This window comes from Echinops telfairi, unplaced genomic scaffold, assembly GCF_000313985.2.
Source record: "Echinops telfairi isolate 266 unplaced genomic scaffold, ASM31398v2 ScPeMD7_3533;HRSCAF=4204_0, whole genome shotgun sequence".
Taxonomy (NCBI): Eukaryota; Metazoa; Chordata; class Mammalia; order Afrosoricida; family Tenrecidae; genus Echinops; species Echinops telfairi.
The window spans coordinates 40,094,623-40,117,916 of NW_022107431.1; the positions used below are offsets into that span (position 1 = coordinate 40,094,623).

General features: G+C 43.2%; 1 protein-coding gene across 1 annotated transcript in view; it reads left to right on the forward strand.

Moving 5' to 3' along the window:
- Positions 1–23,294, forward strand: part of FIG4 (FIG4 phosphoinositide 5-phosphatase) — a 151,869-nt gene that overhangs the window by 97,935 nt on the left and 30,640 nt on the right. Inside the window, exons 16-22 of the mRNA XM_045294607.1 lie at positions 2,939–3,098; positions 10,350–10,408; positions 11,176–11,323; positions 14,276–14,359; positions 16,168–16,363; positions 17,523–17,605; positions 20,454–20,540. Coding sequence (XP_045150542.1) covers positions 2,939–3,098; positions 10,350–10,408; positions 11,176–11,323; positions 14,276–14,359; positions 16,168–16,363; positions 17,523–17,605; positions 20,454–20,540 — 817 coding nt within the window. The remainder of the gene's footprint in view (positions 1–2,938; positions 3,099–10,349; positions 10,409–11,175; positions 11,324–14,275; positions 14,360–16,167; positions 16,364–17,522; positions 17,606–20,453; positions 20,541–23,294) is intronic.

Here is a 23,294-nt window from a genome sequence, read left to right on the forward strand (position 1 = left end):
TTGGTTGTTTTTCACATCTTTCATTCAACCATCCAAATCTGCTCCCATTGAGTCAATTCTGACTCATAGCAGCTCAATCTAGGGTGGCTGAGGCTGTGAATCTTTATGGGAGGAGCCAGTCTCTTCTTTCTCCTATGCAGTGGCTGTTGGGTGTGAACCTCGTACCTTGCAGTTGGCAGAACAATGCTTACCTGACAGCACCACCAGGGCTCCTTGCCTTTGACCTTACTTGGTGAAAATTAGAGGAAGCTTATACAGTCGATCTTTGAGCTACAAATGCCCTTTAATGCTATGTGCATCTCCTTTCATTTTGAAATGATTTCACTGACCCCTACTGGCAACATATTCTTCATTACCGTCTCCTTTTCATGACACTTGCACACCCTTTCAATTACTGAACAGGCTTCAAGATTGTTCTTGCACTAAAGTCCAGGTCCCCAAATTGGGCTGCTCGTTGGGATTGCCTGGAGATTCAGTAAAAATCTACAAATTCCTGGACTCCTCCTCCTAAAGCTTCTGATTCATGAGCTTGCAAATAGAGGCCATGAAGCTGTCATTTCACCAGCCCCCCGGTTGGTTCTAACAAAGAGCCAAGGTTTGGAACCTTGACACTACCGTCAGGCTAAATAAGAATCACATGCACCCGCTCTGTGACCAGCCTCAAAATCCAACTTCAAGATAGGATCTCATTCTAAACCCAGGGGCTGCCTGTGCCAGGTGTAAGGATGAAAGAAACTCCTTGAAAATGGATAGCTTCTCTAGATGATAATAGGATATTGTGAGGTGCTACAGAGAGTGAATGATAATGCCCATGAAGGCTATGCAGAAGCAGAAAGAATGTGCTTCCTGCGGGAACGGTGTGTTTGCTTTTGCACTGTGTAAATTGCAGCAGTAATAGCTGCATCATTTAATTGGTGATATTTTCTCATAACAAGTGGCAAAAAAAAGATCCTACATAGAATCAGCTTATAAACACATATGTTTTCCATCTGAAAGGTAAGTATTATCTTAATGGAATGTTTTCTGTCAAACTACTGATAACTGGAATTCCAATTTGAATGCACCATATTTCACTTCCTTCATTTTACCAAAATGACCACATAACTCAACAAGGACTGTTTCACTAATTTCAGATATACCTGTGTTCACGGTGGCCATTGAAAGAAAATTGATTTTAGGATAATGTTATCTTGTTCCCGAAGCAGTCATTGAGACTCTGCTCTCTCTCTTTTCTTTTGGATCTGATACTCATTTTCAGAGAGAGATTATTACTTGTATGGCAGATGCCTGCCCTTGCCTGAATATGTGGAACAAGAATGGGAGAAGGAAATGAGGAGACGGCTCGGAGATGCCGGGAGGGGGGAACATTAGAGGGGAGTGGCAGTGCATGCAGGAGACCACTCCAGTCCTTATGATCATTTTTACCAAAACATCATTAGGAGAAGGAAAAGAAGATAAAAGACAGAGTTTGTTTTGTTAGCTCTTCGTATGGTTGGGAAAGATCATTTAGTAGTGGTTGAATAGTTGAGATGAGGCTTTTATTCATGAGCTCTCTCTTCCTGGGTGATCAAACAAACACAAAAGAGAATGGGCCAGGCTCCTGACCCAGGAGTCCAGAGAACGCGGTAAACATCGCCCACCGTTAAAGAAATGGGAAATAATCTTTTCAAGGATGAAGAGTGGGAACTATGCAACTGACATGCCCGGGGTTACGTAACCGAATGGGCACAGTAATTGGCTCCGTCGATGCCCCTGGGCAATCTTTGCTCGCCTTTGCCATGAAGGGAAAGTGTACTCGTTTCCAAGAAATTAACAAGAGAAGGCATTTCATTTTTAGACGAAGGCCCCTCTCTGAGGTGTAGTGGACGTTCTTAAAGATTTTCTCAAGAGGCTGGCTCAATACAGTTCCCGACGCCGTTTGTCTGTGTTCCCTGCGCTCCATGTGAGGGAGCTCTGAATCGGACATGCAAACATTGTGGAGCGAGATCTGAATTCCGCTAGAAGTTTTTGGTGACTGTTACAGAGCATATACTGGGCATCTGTTTTGTTGGTTTATTTCAGCCAAGAAATGTAAAGTTTTATAGTGTCTCCATGATCTGATGAATATTAACTTTTTTTCCATTTGGATTTCCCTGCCAACTCAGGCCCTGTTAGGACAGGGTAGATCTATCTGTTCCTGCGAAGTTCCCAGACTATAACTCTACCGGACAGAGCCCCATCTTCTCAGCCTTCTCCCTTCGTTTGCACAAAAAGGAAAGCCTTTCTATCAAAAACAGAACACAAAACCTTTCCTTTTTTGGATAGAAAGGTTTTGGTTTTTTCTGACAAAATTACAATTACAAAGAAAAAATTCTTATATATGGTAAAGTATTTTTAAAAAATCATTAATCGAGTATTTGTTTTCTAAGTCAAACGTTTTGCTGATTTTTATACATATTAATCTAATTGTTTTCAAATAAGTTTTTTTGCATAATTGAGATAATTGGCAAGCAATATAACTTTTATTGACATATAATTTGTGACCGTACAATTCACTGGTTTAAGCATATTAAAAAGAGTTGTGCAATGATCACCACAGTCAATTTTAGATCATATTCTTCATTCTTGCACCTATTATTTTTTACCTCCCAATTACCCCTAAGTCCCCTACTATGATCCCGAGGGAGCTATGAAGCGTGTTACTGTCTCTAGAGATCTACCAATCCTGGATTTCATATAAAGAAAACCGGTATATGAATTTTGAAGCACAAATATGAGGCGCCTTCAAAAGGTTCGTGGGAAAATGGAATGAAATGATAATAGGATTTTCCCACGAACTTTTTGAAGCTCCCTCATACTAGTATTTTTAGAGACACACCCTATGAGTGTACAGTTGTACTGTGATCCTCCTGTGGAAAAACTTTCCTGAGTTGTGTACATCAACAATGGAATTCCTGAGATACAAATGTTTGTGTTTTAGATGCTGACAGACAAGACTCCATTAATCTCTTCCTGGGCGTCTTCCATCCAACTGAAGGAAAACCTCACCTCTGGGAACTCCCCACAGATTTCTATTTGCATCACAAAAATACCATGGAACTTTTACTGACCAGAAGGAGGTATTTTCCATTCCAGTCTATCATTTAAACTCAGACTTAATGTCACTTTGAATATCGACTGCTTTTCTTTTCAAAAATAAGCATGTGGACTAAAACTACATTTATGCCATCAGAAGTGTAGTACTTTGATGTCCTGATAGATTTGGGAAATGGTGGTTAGTAAAGCGAGTGATTTTCATAAGTTGTCATTCCACTAAAGCAAATGACCATCATTGTTTAATACTTCCGGCAAACATGGAAATTCCAGGGCTCTAAAGTAGAAGGGGTCACTTTCTGGTTTTCTATATGTCACATGAAGCTTTGGAATTCCAATGTCCTTTTCTCTAGAAAGCGTGACCAGCTCTTGTTGACACCATTGAAGACCATCAGAACCCCTGTGGCAGATAACCTCCCCTGTCACTCCTACCGCTCAGGCGGGGCTCTCTGGAACCATTCACCAGTCTCGATTATTTAGAAAACAGGACAGTCTCTTGTTGTTGTTGTTGTTAGGTTCCCTTGAGTCAGCTCAACTCGTAGCAGCCCTCTGCACCACAGAAGGACGCACTACCCGGCCTGCGCCACCCTCTCAATCCTTCTTATGCTTGAGCCCATTGCTGCAGCCACCGTGTCTCTGGCGGAGGCCTTCCTCTTTCCCACTCCTTTAATGTTCTTGAAATATGTGACTATCTTCCAGTTTAACAGGAGACCCTACAGCATGAGCCTCAGGGTCAGGTGGAGTTGAGGTAGGATCTCTGCAGTTTTATGACCTTGAATTAGTTACTCAGTCTCTCCGAGCCTCATTTTCCTCATCTGCAAAATGGAGATGCTGGACACAGCCCCCCAGGGTCATTATGAGGTTGTAATGAAATGCCTCTTCAATGTTTTTAATTGACATGTGAGAAAAAGTTTTAATATACAACTACTTCTCACTGTCAGACCATCTCATTAGCTGACATTTTGTATTTACAACAATAATAAAAATATTAAAATGGTAAAAATATCCTGCTATTTTGTATATTAATGATGTACATTATGAATGCTGAAGTGTAACATGAGAGTAACACTGGCTGTGGAGGTTAAGGTTGAGTGTCACCTTGGCTGGGCCACTTATGCGGCGACCTAATTTGTTAGTTATGTAATGATGTGGTCATCCTCCAGTTTGTCATCTTATGTAGTCCTCCTCCATTTCCACCTAAAGCTGTTTTTTACAAAACAACTTGGCCTTTGAACACTGTGTTAGTCTGGATTGACTAGAGAAACAAGTCCAGAGACAGTCATATGAGTATAAGAGAGAGCTTTATATCAAAGAGTAATTGTATATTAAGAGAAAATCCCAGCCCCATCCAGATCAAGTTTATAAGCCCGATATTAGCCCATATGTCCAGTACCGGTCTATAAATTCCTCTTCAGATTCACACAGTACATGCAATGGTGCCAAATGCAGGAAGATCATAGGCCAGTGGGTGAAAAGCCTTGTGGATCCAGTGGTTGTGGAATCGTCAGTGTTGGCATGGGTCTCCAAGTGGTCCCCCAGCACCAGGGTTCTAGGTGCCATCAGTGTAGCTCCTTCAACAGGAAGGCAGGAAGGTGAAGCCACGAGAGTGTTGTCCCACCTCCAGGGGGGAAAACCGGAGTTCCCAGAATCCTCAGGAGAAGGCCATGCCCACACAGAAGCATAATTGGCTATGACTGATTGACAGGCTAGACTCCACCCCTTCGCTCAAGTTGACAGGAGATTATATAACTGCCACAAACGCTAACAGTGTCTCTAAGTGACGAGTGGATATATATTAGGTTCAAGCCTGATCTATTTTGCTCAAAGGTCTGTGATGTCAGATTCTCCCCTAATGCCTTTGTCTTGCAATAGCAGTTTGATATACTCATTTTTGTGTACAAAGGTACCTCCTAAACACATTACAGGACTTATTGCCAGCTGTGCTAATTATGTCTACAAACCATGGAAACCCTATGGGGAAGTTCTAATCTGTCCTGTGAGGTTGTGGTGAGTCAGAATCAACTTAACAGCAATGAGTTTTGATTGGATGGTGTAGCTGCTATCAAATTCTGTGTTGCTTCATGAATATTTAAGATATTATAAAAGTGTCAGAGCTTATATCTTTATTAAATTTATTTTTATGAGTACGTCTTATTGGAGTAGATTTGTTAATGCTTGAGCTTACTCTTCTTGTAAATGAAACGTGGCCTTTTTTTCCCCATTAAGCTTAATCGTACTCGATGATTGCTTATGTGAACTTTTGCTGACAAGCACAGTGTTTGAGACTAATGGTGTGTATGTGGTAAGAAATGAGCACAAATACCTTTTGTAGCTTTGGTGATGACAATCGATTTGGGGTAAAGGTGTTGATTTTCTAATATTTTGTATCGCTTGAAAGTATTGAGGGCATTAATGTAAAACATAGGAACGGCCCAAATTCAGTGTTTACTACAGAAACTAGCTGTATAATCACAGCTTAGATTAAATTTAAACAACTTGTTTACCTTGCGTTCGTCAGGGACGCAGGCAGCCCTGGAGCCTATGGGTGGCAACTAAAGGAAGCTGCTGCCCCTTCCCCATTTCCTAGATGAGAAAAATGCAGCACGGGGTCTGACACAAAGTCACCTCCACTGCTTGCCACTCAAGAGCTGGGTGGCCTTGAGCAAATCACGTACCTGGTCTAACTTACACCTGGTCTAACTCACACCGTCATCAGGAAAACGGGAATACTGATAGGGCCTAATGATTTTAGGGTTTTCTGAAAACCAGATAAGATGATGCACATAAAGCACATAGCATCTGATAAGGTAGATGGTAGTGTTAAGTGCTTTCCAGCTGGTTCTGACTTATATTGACCTTAGTGGTGGTGTTACTGTTCTTTAAAGAGATTACATTCCCTAACTGTATAATTTATTATAACCCTGGAAGGACCATACAATCTAGAAATGTAGATATAATATACTTTAACCACTTAGCATAACATCAGTGTACCTTTAATATGCCTTTGCCTATATTCCCACACTTGGAGGCCATCTGTATTTTATGCTGTGTTTACCAGGGGCTTACTCAGAAAGAGTATTTTTTATTACCTAATAAAGGAAGATGAAATAAGCCACTAATTGAAGCTTTGCTCTGAATAGGGCAAGATGTCACAGGCCCAAGATGCCACTTATTGAGTCAGTGCTTACAGTATCACCAAGATGATTTGAGATATTAAGCATTCACTATGTTATTAATCCTCAGAGTCGGGAGAGTTCCTGACCCTGATCAATGCCTGATACAAGCATGCCTCTGTCTCCCAGGGAGAAGGCATCTGAGCACTGCTTGGCAGGTCCTGGTTTGAAACTGGGAAGTGGCCGGTTGAGGACAATTCTTTCTGGACAGTTGACCTACACACTTCTTCTTCTTATGCTGACATATTCTTCTCTGTCAATTACCCTTCGGACCCTAACTGATGCCGTTCACTGAGACCTAAGGAGCATCATTTCCTCATCCAGTCGTTACTGTCCTAAATAGTTCAGGACAATTCCATGCATCCTCAAAAGCTTTTTGTCTGAACTAATGAGTCTGTTTCTTCAGCAAATTTAAAAAACAAGCATGGCCCAGCCTCAAATCACTAATACAAGTCTATCTCTTACTCTCCCCGCCCCCCCATACAATATATTCCAAGTTAACATACATTCTGTACTTTTTCTGAAGCCCCATTCTATAGGCAACGTCTTCATATGCTAGCTGATGCCTTTTCTCCATTCCTCCTCGGTCAGGGTTAGAACAAACTCCAGTTGCCATCAAGTCATAACAGCCCCCTGGTTGTGTCGGAGTAGAACTGTGTCCCCTAGGGTTGTCCATGACCAATCGCTCCAAAGTAGATTGTCAGGCCTTTCTTCTGTGGTGCCTCTGGATAGACTCAAACTTCTACCCTTTAGGTTAACAGCTGAATCCACCCAGAGGTACTTTGGAAGAAAAACAAAAGTGTGGCAAACCTGGTTGCTGTAAGTTGGAATCAGCTGGGTGGCAATGGCCAAGCCTAGGCCGTCACAAACAAAATAGAATTTACACATGTGCCACGTGTGCACATTTATACCACCCCCACCCCCACTCGGAACCTTCTACCTCTCAGGAAAGAAAACGTGATTCGCCTGGGGTGGCTTGTTCTAGTGAATATATGTGAATTCCTAGAATTCACCAGCCATCTTTCAGGTGACACACGACACATCTCTAGCCAGTACTTGAGTCTGTTGTCTTGCTGTGAATGACATCATACTCACTGATGCCTAGTTTTTGGAATCTAAACCACCACCACCGCCCCCTACACACACACACACACACACACACACACCTCTTACATTATAGCATCACAACCGCATCTGCCCATGTCCAGGGTAATTTCTATCCATCTTCCCTTAAAAGAGTACGATCTCACCCGCACCAGACCACTTGATGGAGACACAGAGGGTGAGGGTGTGGTTTTGATAAGTTGCGCGACATCTCTGGCCTGGACAGCTTTCTCCAACACGCTTAGAAGTCCTCCACAACTTCCATCGGTCCTGGACCATGCTGGCTTCACGTCTTGTGTTTGTCCTCTTTTCAGCACGAACCTTGGCATGGTAGGTGAATGTAGGAGCAAGGCCGCAATGAAGCAGCTCAACCTTCTCTCTCATTGGTTTCTTTTTCAGTTTTATTGACATGTACGGTAAGGGAATTACATGTCCATGGTTTCAACATATTAAAAAAAGCTGTGCCGTCATCACCACAATGAATTTTAGCATCTTCATTCTTGTACTCCTTACTATCAGCTCCCTCCCTCCCAGTGGGTCCTCTCACTACTTACAACACTGCAGTTCTAACACCTAGGGCAGGGCCTGGCACGCAGAGTGGGTGCTTCATAGATGCTCGACGCGAGAGCGAATCCTCCCCATGCAAAGCCTCTACCTCCTGTGGTCTTTCCGTCCTCTTCGGCAGCATCGGGGAGGGCGGCATCAATGCAGACTCTCGAGCCCCACTGAATCTACCTTTTAACTAGATCCTGAGTGATTTGTATGTCCATTGAATTTTGAGACTCACTGCTCAAAAGCAGAGCTTTAGAAGCCTCTCCTGTTATCACAGCATTTTCCCCCTTTTATTCTGTAGACACAATGTTCCTTTTTATCCATCTTCTCCTTGGCCAAGAATGCTGCTCACCATTTTCAGCCCCCATCCTCTCTCAATCCAAGCTTATTGGAGGGACAGTTCCATCTATTGCCAGCTTCATTTAAATACTCCCCTACTTCTCATACCCGGAAGTATTTGAGGGTATAGTGTCAGCATTTTATTTCTAGAAAGTTCTTTATTTCTATTAAATTCTCTTGTCATCCTTCTTGGCCATCGCTCTTTATTTTCTAAATCTGTTGGAGCAAAAAGAAATTCTTTTCGATCTCGATGCACTGCGTTCATCATTGCCCGCCTTGGCTCTCGTGAACTTTAATAGAGCATTTCCCTTGGCTATCTATTTCATCAGAGTTTTATTTCACATTAACTTCAGCGTTTGAGAGAAGGCCGCTCACCATTCTTTCAGATCATCTGCTCTTAGGTGATGAATCTTTTAGCAGAAATCCAGCCCGTTGGAGTTCCTTACCTTTACTCTGGTCTCTTTAAGCAAGTGGTGCATATTTGCAGTTAGAAAGTAGAAGGACAACTATGCTGTTTTTTAAAGGAGTCCTGGCGGTGCCGTGGTTATATTGTTCTTCATCACCGCAATTCAAACATCTCAATTCTTCTTCAGTCTTCCTTAGTCAAGGGCCAACATACATATGCGGCCATGGAAAATGGCCTGGCTTCGGTCAGGCTCACCTTAGCCCTGAAAGTAACATCCTTGTTTTTCAACACTCTAAAGAGGTTTTGTGCAGCACATTTACCCAGTTGCAATGCGCCTCTGATCTCTTGACTGTTGCTTCCATGAGCATTGATTATAGATCCAAGCAAGACAAAATCCTTGACAACTTCAACCTTTTCGCCATTGATCATGATGTTACCTATTGGTCCAGTGGTGAGGATTTTGGTCTTCTATACATTGAGTCATAATCCACACTGAAGGCTGCAGTCCTTCATCTTCATCAGCAAGGGCTTCAAGTCCTCCTCAGTTTCAGCAAGCAAGGTTGTGTCATTTGCATACCACAGGTTGTTAATAAGTCTTCCTCCAATTCTGACACCACATTCTTCATATAAGCCAGTTTCTCGATCATTTGCTCAGCATACAGATTGAACAAGCACGGTGAGAGGACACAACCCCGACACACACCTTTCCTGATATTAAACCATACAGTACCCGCTTGTTCTGTTCACACACTGCCTCCTCATGGGCACAGAGAGTGTTCTGGAACTCCCGTTCATCTTAAGGTTATCCATAGTATATTATAGTCCACACAGTCGAATGCCTTTGCATAATCAATGAAACACAAGGAAACATCTCTCAGGTATTCTCTGCTTTGAGCCAAGATCCATCTAACATCAGCAATGATATCCCTCGTTTCACGTCCTCTTCTGAACCCAGCTCCCTGTCAATGTACGGCTGCAACCCTTGTTGGATGATCTTCAGCAAATTTTTACTTGCATGTGATATCAGTGATATTGTTCTATAATTTCAGCGTTCTGTTCGGTCACCTTTCTTTGGAATGGGCACAAATAAAAATTTCTTCCAGTCAGTTGTCCAAGTAGTTGTCTTCCAAATTTCTTGGCATAAATGAGTGAGTACTTCTACTGCTTCATCAGCTTAATGAAACACTTCATTTGGTATTTCATTAATTCCTGGAACCTTGTTTTTGATGAATGCTTTCAGTGCCACATGAACACCTTTCTTTAACACCATTGGTTCTTGCTCATGCTACCTTCTGACATGGTGGACGGTGGACCAGTTCTTTGTGGTACAGTGACTCTGTTTATTCTTTCGATATTTTTTTGATGCTTCCTGCACCAGTCAGTATTTTGCCCATCAAATCTTTCAAGACCATAACTTGAGGCTTGAGATGTTTCTTGATTTTTTTGTTCAGTTTCAGATATGCTGAGTATGTTCTTCCCTTTTGGTCTTCTAATTCTAAGCCGGTGCACATTTCATTATAATATTTGACTTTGTCTTTGGGTGACCCTGCTGCCATTTGAAATACCAGTGGCATAGCTTCCAGCATCTCAGCAACGCATAAGCTAGCACTGATAGACAAACTGACAGACAAGTGGTGGACAATGAATTTTAGAAAACCAATAATTACCTTCAGCTCATCTTATGCTTTTTTTTCTCTTCATAGTTATACTCACTGGTGGACACCAGAGGTAATAAAATATTTACCACTGCCTTATGATGAAGGTAAGGTACACTGTTTCACTTTTAGTTGCTATACGCACGTGTTTTGGAAGTAGACCCATATAAACTAGAAGCATTCAATCCTTTTCTTATCACATTTTGTAGAAATAAGTAACTACTTGGTGTTCTTATTGCTATGTTGATAGATAAGTCTCTGTAATATCTCTTAGCAAAGGCAGAGATTATGTTATATATGTTTAACCAGGCCAACCCATGATCAACTTTCCGCCAAACAGTAGACAGGCTTATCAAGGAATCCACCAGGGAGGAACTTGCTGCTCCACGCTAACATACGGGCCCAAAGGGAAAGCCTTTGACCCCAAACACAGCTCACCTGGCAGGAAGGGGTGGGGGAAAAGGACTAAGGGGAACACGGAATCCTGGGAGGTGTGCTGCCACACTGAGAGGATCACGGGTCATGAAACAAAATATGTCTCAGTAGTTGAATGGAACACGATTGGCTCTGTACACTTTCCACCGAAAGCACAACAAAAAGTTCAAAATCAAGAAAGAAAGAAAATAACCTCTCCACCCCACCCTAGACTTCAGTGACCTCGTGCCTCAGGAGAGCTGGTCACATGTGTGGCCCTCCGAGTTGGGTTTTCCGAGCAAGGAGCTCATCTCCGTTCCAAGTGTGTGGGGACCAGAGGCAGGGGCTGCACCTCGCTCAGAGCTTCCACAGTGCGCTCTGTGAATGCTGTTGCCGTTGCATGAACGTTTGCTATGCACAATCTAAAGGCTTGAAGAGTAACATGCCATATCTCTCGTAGTTACCTGTGCTGCGAACTTGAAGAAGTTAATCGTGAAGAAGTTTCACAAGCATGAGGAAGAGATCGATATCCACAACGAGTTCTTCCGGCCACATGAGTTGAGCAGTTTTGATGACACCTTTTGCTTGGCCATGACGAGCTCAGCACGGTACGTTGAGAGCACACTGAGACAGACAGTGTTTATGGGCCCTGGGTTTTCTAGTTTACATCGATGTGTCTTATTTTACTGGAGATCCGTTCTGCCAGGTGGCTTCTTGCGAATGGAAAGCCTACCACGTCAAGAGGCAGCTCCTTCTACTGTTACACACTGGAGCTCATTCCTTTTGACTGAGAAGTTCAAAGCTGCTTTCCCTAGGTCCTAGTTTAACATTTGGAATGAACTCATTTTTAGAAACTGAACACAGATTTTGAGAACTAAAACCAATGAGTGGTATGAACGTAGTCTTTGGTACTAGAAAGGCTTGGTTATCTTAGATCAGCCATTGCATAACTGACCTTAAGAAATTATTCAAACCTCTTGATCTTTACTTTATCGCTCATGTGGATATTTGTGTGTGTATATATATGAGTGGGGACCCCCTCAAAAACAGAAAAAAGCCACGCTGGGCAGAGCTTTCGTAGGACCCATCTTTCCTTGCTAGGTGAGCACTGGGCAACTAGCTCTGAGTTAGTGCACCCAGTGGCATCGCCTGAGAAAGTTCTCTCTGGTCACAGTGAAATTTTTCATGAAAGTAGTTTTGCTCTAACCTCAGTTTTGGTGATGGCCAATTTAAGAGAACAATGTGTGGCTGTGAAATTTTGTTTGCTCCTCAGGGAAAAATTCTACAGAAATAGTTGTGATGTTGAACACAAATTACAAGGACAGCACTAGGGGGAAAACTCAAGTGTACAAGTGGTTTTCTTGTTTCAAAATAAGTGAAATGTCGATTGAAGACAAATCTTGTTCTGAACGTCTGTCAACTTCCCAAACGAATGAACATGTTGATTCATAGTGCACTGGGAGTTCGTTCCACCGGGTCAAACTATCATGCTTTCTATTTAGAAGTTCTGAGAAGATTGCATAACAGCGTGTGACAAAAAAAGGCCTGATTTGTGGTAGGCGGGAGACTGGTTTTGCCACCATGACAATGCACCTGCTCATGCAGGCCTCTCAGTGCACCAGTTTTGGGAAAAAAACATCATTCTTCTCCTGCCCCATGCACCTTACTCACCTGACCTCACCTGTGCAACTTCTTTTTGTTTCCGTGAATGAAGAGGAGCATGAAAAGACAGCAATTTGACAATGTAGAAGAGGTGAAGAAAAAAAAGAGGGAGGTGCAGTCAGTCATCCAAACAGATGAATTTGAAAAATGGAATCGCAGATTTGACAAATGTATTGAGTGTAATGGAGAATACTTTGAAGGTGATAAAGTTGTTTTGTAAAAAAATTAAATACATAGCTTTGGAAAAAATTCTGTTTTGCGGGGGGCACTCCCTTGTGTGTGTGTGTGTGTGTGTGTGTGTGTGTGTGTGTGTGTGTGTGTATAACACATAAACACAAAGATGAAGGGCCTTTCAAAGGGTTCATAGAAAAATGACATTATCTTTTAATTCCATTTTTCCGTAAAATTTCAAAGCCTCCTATACATGTGCATATGCACACACACATACATATGTACCAAGTGCCTAATGCAGTGCCTGGCACAGGCAAACAATTCATGAATGAGAGCTGTTATTACATTGGCATGCCTGAGAGGTGCAAACAGTACGTGTATTAAGCTTTCATGTGCACAGCTACCTAATGGTGCCTCGGGAGAAAATCTTTCAGTCCTTCCTCCCTAGCTCCAGTGATGTTTCCTGACTCCTCCCAAACTGGTCTGTCACCTTTGGACACATTTCATTATTCTGTGTCCCTTCTAGAACTTGGCAGGACCTTCTAGGAAAATATGGAGCCAACATGAGAAATTTGAGCACATCAAATAACTTTTTCAGTATTTGAGCTTTACGTTAAAAGGTTTACCTTTGGCATTGATATCTAGTGTGTGGTACGAGGAGGCTCCAAGAAGTTCATGGGAAAACTCAATTATCTTTTCATTCTGTTTCTCCATGAATATATTGAAGCCCCCTTGCATGTACACCGAGACTTAATATAGAAACCTATGGTTTGTTTCTCCAGGAGCCACTAAACATTGATGGCATTTCAGACAGTCAGAGAATGTTTGCAACTGTGGTTCCTTGGTTGACTTTCCATTAAACTTGTTCAAGTTTAGAGGCTTGAACTATTATTCCAGAGGATTTCAACACAGCAAAGGATGAATGAATGACATTTATTGTATGAACGGAATATGTGTGTTCAGAAAGAAAGAAAGAGAAGTGAAGCCAGTGGCATTTCTAAATGTTTTCAAACTGTTAAAGGAGCCCCTTAGAGCCTGACACAAGATTTCCTTCTTTTCCTTCGAAAAACATAATACTCATTTGCACACTTGGAGCAGCATGTTTGCCTTGGGAGTTGGTGAGGCCTGTCGGCAGGAGTCCCGGAACTACTTACTACCTTGTTGCCATATAGTGAGGCAGCCCGTGCGTAATGAGGGGACAGTTGTAGCGTATCTCAGTAAGGGGTAAATTAAAACGGCTTCTATGGAAAGTGTTCCAACAGTGTCTTAATGAATGAACCTCGGCCTAACGAAGTAGATGTTGATTCTTCCACTTGTCCCCCGTGTTTTTGATCACTATGTCAGTCTCTCTAGGTGGTCTAGCTTAAAAACATTGCCCATAAAACTGAACAGTTTTGTGTTTTCCCCTTGGTTTTTATGTGTTTAATTTTACCTGACAACTAATCGTGATATATAGCCCGGTGGTAAACGTCGTAACAGTACATTCAGATAGCAGCACTGTTCCCATAAGTAACACCTTAAATTCAACACAGTCGAGATGTACTCACAGGGAGTTCACAGTGAAGGCTGCTAGCACGGACCGTATGGAGTACTTGGGGTTCGTACCTGGGCTTTCGGTGCACTCTGCACTCGAAGCTCCCTCAACCCTCCGCCGAGGATCTACGTAGGCACGTTGGGCAACCATTCATGCAGCGGCTTTTGTTTTTTTCTCCCTCTTCTTTCTCCAGGGACTTTATGCCCAAGACCATTGGCATCGATCCCAGCCCGTTTACTGTGCGGAAACCCGATGAGACTGGAAAATCAGTATTGGGGTAAGATTTGCATATGAACCAGGATTTCAACAAGCCCTGCAAAGTAATGGTCCGGGCGATGTAATTTCCACCGGAAGCTGGCAGCATCAAGTCACACAGTCTGCTGACTGTATCCCGTCAGGGAATTTGTTTAGGGCATTGGGGTCACTAACATATTCAGCCAGGAGAGCTGACGTTGCGAAAAGTTCAGCCACACACTGCATTTTGGCTTTGTAAATGACATGGGTGAAGGGACCTCAAAACGTTTTTGGGAAAATTGAATGCAACGATAATGAGCTTTTCCCACAAGCTTTTGGAAGCCCCCTCATGTCACACATGCCATAAAGGCAGGTGGCAGGGTTTGTGTTATGCTCTGTGTTTTCTAGAAGTGCAATCTTCCCGTGGAGATATACGTCCATTGGGTTGACTTATTTTACGTATTTTATTGCAAGTGGGTGGGAGCTTATCCGATCATCATTTGTGCAATCACCATTTTAAACAACTTGTCAACCCGGCCCCGCCCCACCAATGACTGCCTCTCTCCTCCCTTTTTGTGTCCCCTCTCTCCGTAGTCTTTGCATTTATTTTTGTGGTCCAGAGACATAAAAGCAAATATGCTCAGATGAAGGTTTTTGCTGTAAGACAGACTACTTCTTGTATGACAGTCGTCTTATACACAGAAATACAGGCAAGGGGACCAGCTGTGCTGGCATCTTCGGGCTTAGAAATTGGACTGGAATGTGTTATGTTTTAGCAAAAGTGTCCCTGTCAGTACCTAATTCTGATAAGATTCCTCCTAGACTCTAACCAGAAGGAGAGTCGGTCTGTAGATAGGGAGTTTGGATTGTACTGGTGAGGAGGTAAGTGATCCCAGTTGGATTATAGCTACTCATCATGCAATGGTATATATGACGGGGCTTCAAAAAGCCTATGAAAAATTCCATTCCATTTTTTCCAGAAACATTTAACTCCATTTCTCCAGAATCTTTTGGAAGCCTTCTTGTATTAATATTTCCCAGATACATCATTTCAGTGGCTAAAACATGAAGCAGCTAGGTAGCTATGGCATGCTAAGCCTTGGGCTAAATGCTAAAGAGAATTTTAAAAAAGGGAACACCACATGAGATTTAGAATTCAAGGGATAAGTAAATGAGTACCTACATTAATTTATATAGCCCAGTAACTCTAATTTAATTTCTAACTCAACTTTAATTTCCTAGTGATAGATGATCAGAAGCTAATGTTTTCTCAAACTCTGAGCCTACAGTCAAGTAGCATTGAATTTTTTTTCCTAGAACATTTCAGAATATTGTGGTGTTTTTTTAGCCCCTTATATGAAGGAGCTTCAAAAGTTTGTGGAAAAAATGGAATTAAAAGCAAATGGACTGTTTCCCACGAACTTTTTGAAGTACCTTTATAGAGGAGTCTTTAAATTAATATTATGCATTCTTCACAAAATTAAAAGTAGTGCTATAAGGTACTTCCTGAATTAAGAAACAATATTTTCTGGATAGTGCCCAGCTACCATTATGAACATTTCGATCAAAGGAAAACTGTCGCCAAATGGTAAGAAGACTTGTATGCATTCTGCAAGTACATTAAGTTTATTTTCTGAATTCCTCACCGAGCTCAAAGTCAGAAGGTACCTACGTGCATTTGGTGACATACAAGTCTGAAGCCCTTTAGCCCACGTTAAACCCAGAAATTAGCCAATTCTAGTCAATTTTCTTGTGTTTCTGAGACAAGGCTTCTGGACAGAATCCTATTAAACTGGGAGAGCTGAGGGCTCAATTGAAATCTGCTCCACGGTCATGGTTTCTCTCTCGAAGAAACAAAAGCAACAGAGAAGAAGCTGTGTTACAGCGCAAGACGGCCGCCAGCGCCCCGCCGCCCCCCAGTGAGGAGGCTGTGTCCAGCAGCTCAGAGGACGACTCAGGGACCGACCGGGAGGACGAGGGCTCCGTGTCTCAGCGCTCCACGCCGGTGAAGATGGCTGACACGGGAGACAGTGCCAAAGCGATGGAGGTGTGTGTGTGTGTGTGTGTGTGTGTGTGTGTGTGTGTGTGTCTTTAGGGTTCTGTTTTTACACTGAGAGCAAGACAATGGCGTGTTATCGGACTCACCGCATTTTGATGTGTGGGGTTGGAGCCAGTGCATGGGATGAATACATTTACATAGAAATGGGAAATTGTTACATTTGGGAACTAAGTTGGGGTTTTTGCTCCCCTGGAGAACGTTGGTTTTCTTCCCACGTCAGCATGTCTACGAGAACCCGGTCCCTCTTTGAGCAGCCACTCCTCTTGAGGTAGCAGTGGCCATTTGTAGCCTCGTTCACTTTGTGCGCATGCAGGTCTTACACCGCCCAGTGTTTGAGTAGCCCCCGTGGAAAGTTCTTCCTGTTTGCTTTGACATGCTGACACACTCAGGGGAAACAAAAGGGAAATGAGCCAGAAAAGAGCAAATCTCGCGTTGGGAAAGCTTGATTTAAAGAACTTGTCAAAAGACGTTGAGAAGTAGATCAAACGCAAACTCGCTGACTTTGGCTTGATGAGAACGCACAGCCACCCTGTAGGACAGGGTAGCACTGCCCTCCGAGTTTCCAAGAAGGGAACTCTTCCTGGGAGTAGAGGGCCTGGTGTGTCCAACTGCTTACTGTGTGTTACAGCCAAATACATCACCACTGGGCCAAATAAAATGTAATCATGTAACACCCACTCCACTATATCAGGAGTTGGCAAACTGACCATGGACCAAATCCAGACAGTTGCCTGCTTTTGTTTTCTTTCAATAAAGTGTTACTGGAATGCAGCCCTGGCTGTTGACATTTGTAGACGACTGTCTATCCACGATACGAGCATAAGCAAATGTTGCAGCACAGGTGGTATGGCTCCCGCCACCTAGAATACTTGCTATCAGGCCCTTCACAGAAAAAGCTGTCAACTCCTGCACTATACCAAAGCAACTAGTAATCATTTAACAGGGGATTTTAACCTTAAAATAAGCTACTTGTAGTGGAAATAGAAAGTTGTGTTTTTTTGACCAGTAACTGAGATGGTCATGAATAGGTTGAAGAAAAATTATATTGCTTTTATAGATTCGTTTTCTTTATCTTTGGAAATTATTAATAAGCTAGCTGTCTGAAAATTTTTCCTGGCCTATTTATTCTCTTTTTGTTTAATGCTAGAATGTAGTCCAGTCTATGAAAGACGTCTATGGAATTAACCTCTCAGATGGCCTCTCAGAAGATGACCTCTCCATTTATTCAAGGTAAGATGCTTTGATGTAGAGATTACGGGGCAATGCAATTTATTGTGACGGTGACTTGTATCTAATGTGACTGTTAAAAATAAGAATGATCAATAATTCAGAAAGAAATGAATTCTACTTGAAACATGCTAGCACCATTTAGAAGGTCAGATTCAAAAACATTGATTCCTATTCTGAGCTAAAGGGCCTGTTATCTGAGATGAAATCATATGATGCATACATATTTAGTGCAGATATATAAGCTGAAAACTGAAGTACAGATTCAGTGATTCCTGCATTAGCAAATCCTCAGGGTCAAGGTGCCTTTTTACAATATCAGTCTAGTATAGTGAAGATGGAAGACAATACATTCATTGTAGCTCAGAGATGCTTGTGGGAGCGACAGCTGAGAAAGAATAAGAATGCCATGATCTAAGGATGCCAACTCAGCATGGTACAGGCCTTAATCAGAGCGACATAGCTGGGTAGAGGGGAGCCACCAAAAGGCCCCAAGTCAGCCCACTGCCATCAAGTCGGTTTCAACTCCTAGCTGCCCTATAGGACAGAGTGGAGCAGCCCCACAGGGTTTCCAAGCCTGTTGTCTTTGCCACATGTTTCTCCCATAGAGCGTGTCTGCTAGTGCAGACTACCAATCTTTGGATTATCAGCTGAGCACTTAACCACTGTGCCACCAGGGCCCTACTCTGACTCACAGCAACTCTATATAGGGTTTCCGAGGCTTTGAATCTCCATCGGAGCAGACAGCCTCATCTTTCTCCCTTGTAGTGGCTAGTGGGTTTGAACCACTAACCTTGTGGTTAGCCGTCCAACACTTCACCACCACCACCACCACCACAAGGGCATAGTTCCCCTTAATTTACATATGTTTATCTTTTATAAATGATGTAGCATAAAGAAGTGGTTTGGGTGGTGGGGGTGGGGCTGGAATAGATGGTATTTCATTTGTAGAATCCATAGAACTGGGTCTTGTTAGCTTTTCACTTCAAACTAATCAGAGCTCTATAATACCTAAAAGAGAAAGCACACAGCATGTCTTGACTGCTAGAGCCACCTTTATAGCCTTCACCCTTATGAATGTGCCTTGCTGTCTTACCAGAAGTAAACAGTCCCAGAATACAGAGCTGTCTAGAAGCAAATGTAGTCCTCCAGAACCCAGCGACAGCCTTCTCACTCCTGGGCACACAGACACACAGTTACTCATTCATCACCCCTCTCGGAAACCCTTTAGTGGTTGAAATGGGCTTTATGAGCAACAAGGTCGGAAAGAATGACTTCCGTGGGGTCAATGAGAGAGAGAATCGCTGGGTGGGATGAACAGGGAAGTGCTTGACTACTAAGAGAAAAGTTGGCGATCTGAAGCAGGGCTTAGAACTGGTTCAAAATGATTTAAACATGGCCAACGGAGCATGGGGTTACATAGCAACCAAATCCATGGTGGATGTGATTTTGATCTGAGTGGAAAATAAGCAGCAGGGCCCCACTCAAAGATGGTGGCCAGTGGTACCACTTCGAATATGTAGGGCTGCCCACTTTTGAGTAGGGCACCCCTGCCTGTTTCCTACTCAGGTCAAAAGAAGAAGATTTGGGTGCGATGCAACACGGACTCTCTGTCAGGCATGACAGAAACATTTCTAATCAGTTCAAAACCCTGGGTTAAACTCACTCCAAAGTATCTTAGAAGAGCAGTTGGACACGCTGCCTTAAAACCTTCTGGAATACAGGCACAATTTTTGAAAACCTATGGGATTGAGATGTTGTAGTTCTCTGCATACACAGTGAGGTGGAATTAGCATGCAACTGACTGAGTTTTTAGTGACGGATGGGGACACTGGTGGTTCGGTAGCAGAATTCTCACCTTCCATGCAAGATCCTCAGCCAGCACACCTCACGTGCAGTCAACTCTCCTCTGTCAGTGGAAGCTGCTGTTGCTATGATGCTGAACTGCTCTCATCAAAGCTTCTGGACTAAAACAGACTAGGAAGAAAGGCCTGGTGATCTCCTTCCAAAAATCAGTTGTTTGACAGCCTTATGAATCACATCAGTCCAAGCCACAATCCATCACGGGGATGAGGAAGGACCAGGCAAGATGTTGTTTCACTGGACACAGGCTCATTTCACAGGCGCACAGGAGTCAGAATCGACTTGAGGCAGTGAGCTTAGTGTGTGGGCTCCCCTTCAGTCAGGGGCTGCCTCAACAACAGCTGACAACAGCAGCCACAGATGACTGGATACTTGAGTTTTCACATCGCAGAGAATATGCCCATACAAGTCCAGGTCCGAAACGTCGGCTCAGGTGAAGTGAAAGGTAGCCTCCCCTAAGATGAAGCCTGCTATTCACCTGGCAACTTCTGGCTCCAGGATGTCTCTAAGGCCCACGTGTAGTTCTCCCTTCTGATGAAGTAAGGGCAGCAGCGAGGCCACAGCCGCATTCACCACAGCACCCCTAGGACAAGGGGAGGTGGGGAAGGGAGGGATCGCAGCAAGGGAGAAGGGGATTCAGGCCCTGGAATACGATTCTGTGTTCGGTGCTCTGAAGAACACGACCACCTCCTCTCATTCAACACTTGACCCAGTGCTTCCATGTGTACGATTTTATTTGAACTCTAAACAACCTTGAAGTAGATGGAAAAGATATTCTTATCCCTCCCCTTTTAGATTAAGCGCACAAAAAGATCCAGCCAGTCACAGATCCCCTGCTTCTTGGACAGCTTGTGATTGTCAATTGTGCCTTTCTGAAATAAGCTCACCACTGTCATCTGGAAGCTCTTACCCTTTTCTAGAATCCAGTGAATGTATTGCAAATAGCATCTTCGGTCGCTTACCTCCTTGTATGCACTGTCGTTTGTAGATTTGTTCAGCTGGGGCAGAGCCAACATAAACAAGACAAGAGCGGCCAAAAGCACTGTGTCCAGTGCTCAGACGGAGTGATAAAACTGTAAGTACCAAGTCACCCACCCACTGCCGTGGAGGTGCTTCGGACTCTCAGTGACCCCCTAGGACAGAATGGAACCTCTCCGAGGGAGTTGGTGGTGCTTGCTCCCTGAACTCTGCCCTTCACTGGGGAGAGACAGATTCATCATCAAGGGCTCTGATGCTGGAGGCAGGCTCCTCCAGTTCCACACCCTTTATGACAGGGATGGCCCTGTCTTTCCTAACTTTAGGTCCCCACCAGTTCAGATAACTTGCTGTAAGTTAAACAATTCCTCAATGAAAAGACGTAGGCTCCAAGCCTGAATCACAGCTCTACCACCTCCTGGGTTTCTGTATTGTGTTTTTTATCTTGAACAAGTAAGTACAGTTTCCTCATGTGCAAAATGGGACACCAGTCCCCAAATTATAGAAGGGTTGTGAACCTTGAATGGAGCATGTGTTCAAATCGGTGAGCATAGTGTCTGCACACAGGTCTTAACAGATGGTGATCAACAACATCCTCGGTGGGTGGGGAAGAAGCAGAGCAAAGATGTGGCCAGAAGAGGCTCCGAAATGCCACATGCCAAGTTGACTTTATTGTGTAAAGTGGGTCATTATGGACATCACACAAGTATTTATGAGGCTTCTAGATTGGTGCCTGGTGCGTAGTAGACAGTTGCTTTTCTCAAGCAGTTTTATCTGCTTGGTCAATAAACTCTCCGACAGGGACAAGTTGCCTAACTCTCCCGTATACTGCATCTGCACAGTTCCTGATGGCCAGTTAGGACGTTGTGACTGTAATCCTGGCAAAGATTGGCACCGTAGGGAGGAGTTGGAGGCCCGGTGGCGTACTGGGTTATGCGTTGAGCTGCTAACCACATGGTCAGCTGTTCAAAACCTCCAGCTGCTTTTCAGGAGAAAGATGAGACTCTACTCCTATAAAGGGTTACAGCCTTGGAAACCTACTGGGGCTGTTCTACCTGCCCTATCAACCATGAGTCAGTGTCTACTTAATGACAGTGAGTTAGAGTAGTGGTGTGAGGACACTGATGATGAACTCGGCTGGAGATCTGTGCAAGAGTAAAATAGAAAAAATAGTAAAATAAAATAGGTAAAAAAGACATATGACTTGGCTACTGACTCATTCTGGAGAGAGAGGAGTGAGTTATTAAGGGTGACCCTTAAGGGTTTGGTTTATGTAACAGGCTTGGTTGGTTCAGCCAAAAGGTACTGACTGAGTACCATTCATAGCTGCCATTTACTGAGTAAGGAGCACTGTAGAAGGAGTGGAGTTGTCTTTGAAGTAACATCAAAGTGGAGTTGTTTAGAAGGCACTTGGATCATCTGCTCTGGGAAGTCATAGGACAGCCCAGTCTGGAGATGTAAATGCATCCCGATGGTATTTAAAGCTATGGGTTAAAGCTGAGCCCACCCAGAAAGAGATGCTGGCGAACTGGTTGACAGCTGACTCTTGATGGGGGGCTGGGTCGCATAGCTAGGAGCAGAGAAAGAGAAACCTTCAAGGGACATCAAGACAAAGTGAAAGAAATACTAAACCATGCTTTATCACAGCCCCCTCTTCCCCTTCCCTCTCCCTGCTCCCCGCCCCTTGGCACATAAACTATTAATTTGGAAATGCTTTTTTTGGTCCTTGTGAGCCCTGGTGGCACAGTGGTTATGACTTGGGCTGTTAACTGTTAGGTCAACAGTTTGAAACCACCAGCCAATTCTTGGGAGAAAGACGAGGCTTTCAACTCCAGTGAAGAGTTACAGTCCTGGAAACCCACAGGGTCAGTTCTACCCTGTCCTATAGGGTCACTATGAGTGGGGATTGACTTGATGGTGTTGAGGTTTGTTTGTTTGTTGTTTTTCTGTTCTTAGGAATCACTGGCATGTGGTAGTGTGTGCTCCCAAATGAATTGAAATGGATGTAGACAAACAAGGAAAAATTTAAAATATGTTCATTAAAAAGAGGAGACTCAGATTATATTATCCAAGTTATATTGCACTATTAAAATATTATAGTGCAGCTTCTAACAAGAGAACTTCCATGAAGTGAAGGTAACACACAAAGTAGCATAAAAAAATTATTTTCCCTTGTGTACTTCAATATTGTGTCTGCTTTGAACTGTCCTGGATCTTCCAGTTATTATTTTCCTATACTATTTCGTATTTGCTTTTCTGAGCCCTGGGCCAGATGAAAACCACGTGGATCTAAAAAATCATTTAAGCTTTTCCACTTATTAGTAAAGCATCTAGCATGAGTGTGTGTTTGCATCACCTCTTCAGCAGGATAACAAAGAGCTTGGTAGGCTTGACCTTATGTTGTCATGGCAACCACCCGGGAGAATGTGTCTCCCTGTGAGGGTGTGTGAGGGTGTATGTGTTTTAAATTGGAACTCTGTAACCTGGTTCTTAAAATGTCAACTGTTCATTTTTAGATGACTAAAGCTATGCCCAAATCAAGAGGAATTTGTTTTTTTTGAGATTCTTAGTTAATCATTTTATCGGGGACTCTTATAACAATCCATACATCAGTTGTATCAAGCATATTTGTACCTATGTTGCCATCATCATTTTCAAAACATTTCTTTCTACTTGAACCTTTCATATCAGCTCCTTTTTTGTTCCACCCTACCACCCTCGTGAACCCTTGATCAATCATAAATTACTGTTATTTTTGTATCCTATGCTGTCTGCTGTCTCCCTTCATCCATGTTTCTGTTGCTCATCCCCGTCAGGTGTGTGTGTGTGTGTGTGTGTGTGTGTGTGTGTGTGT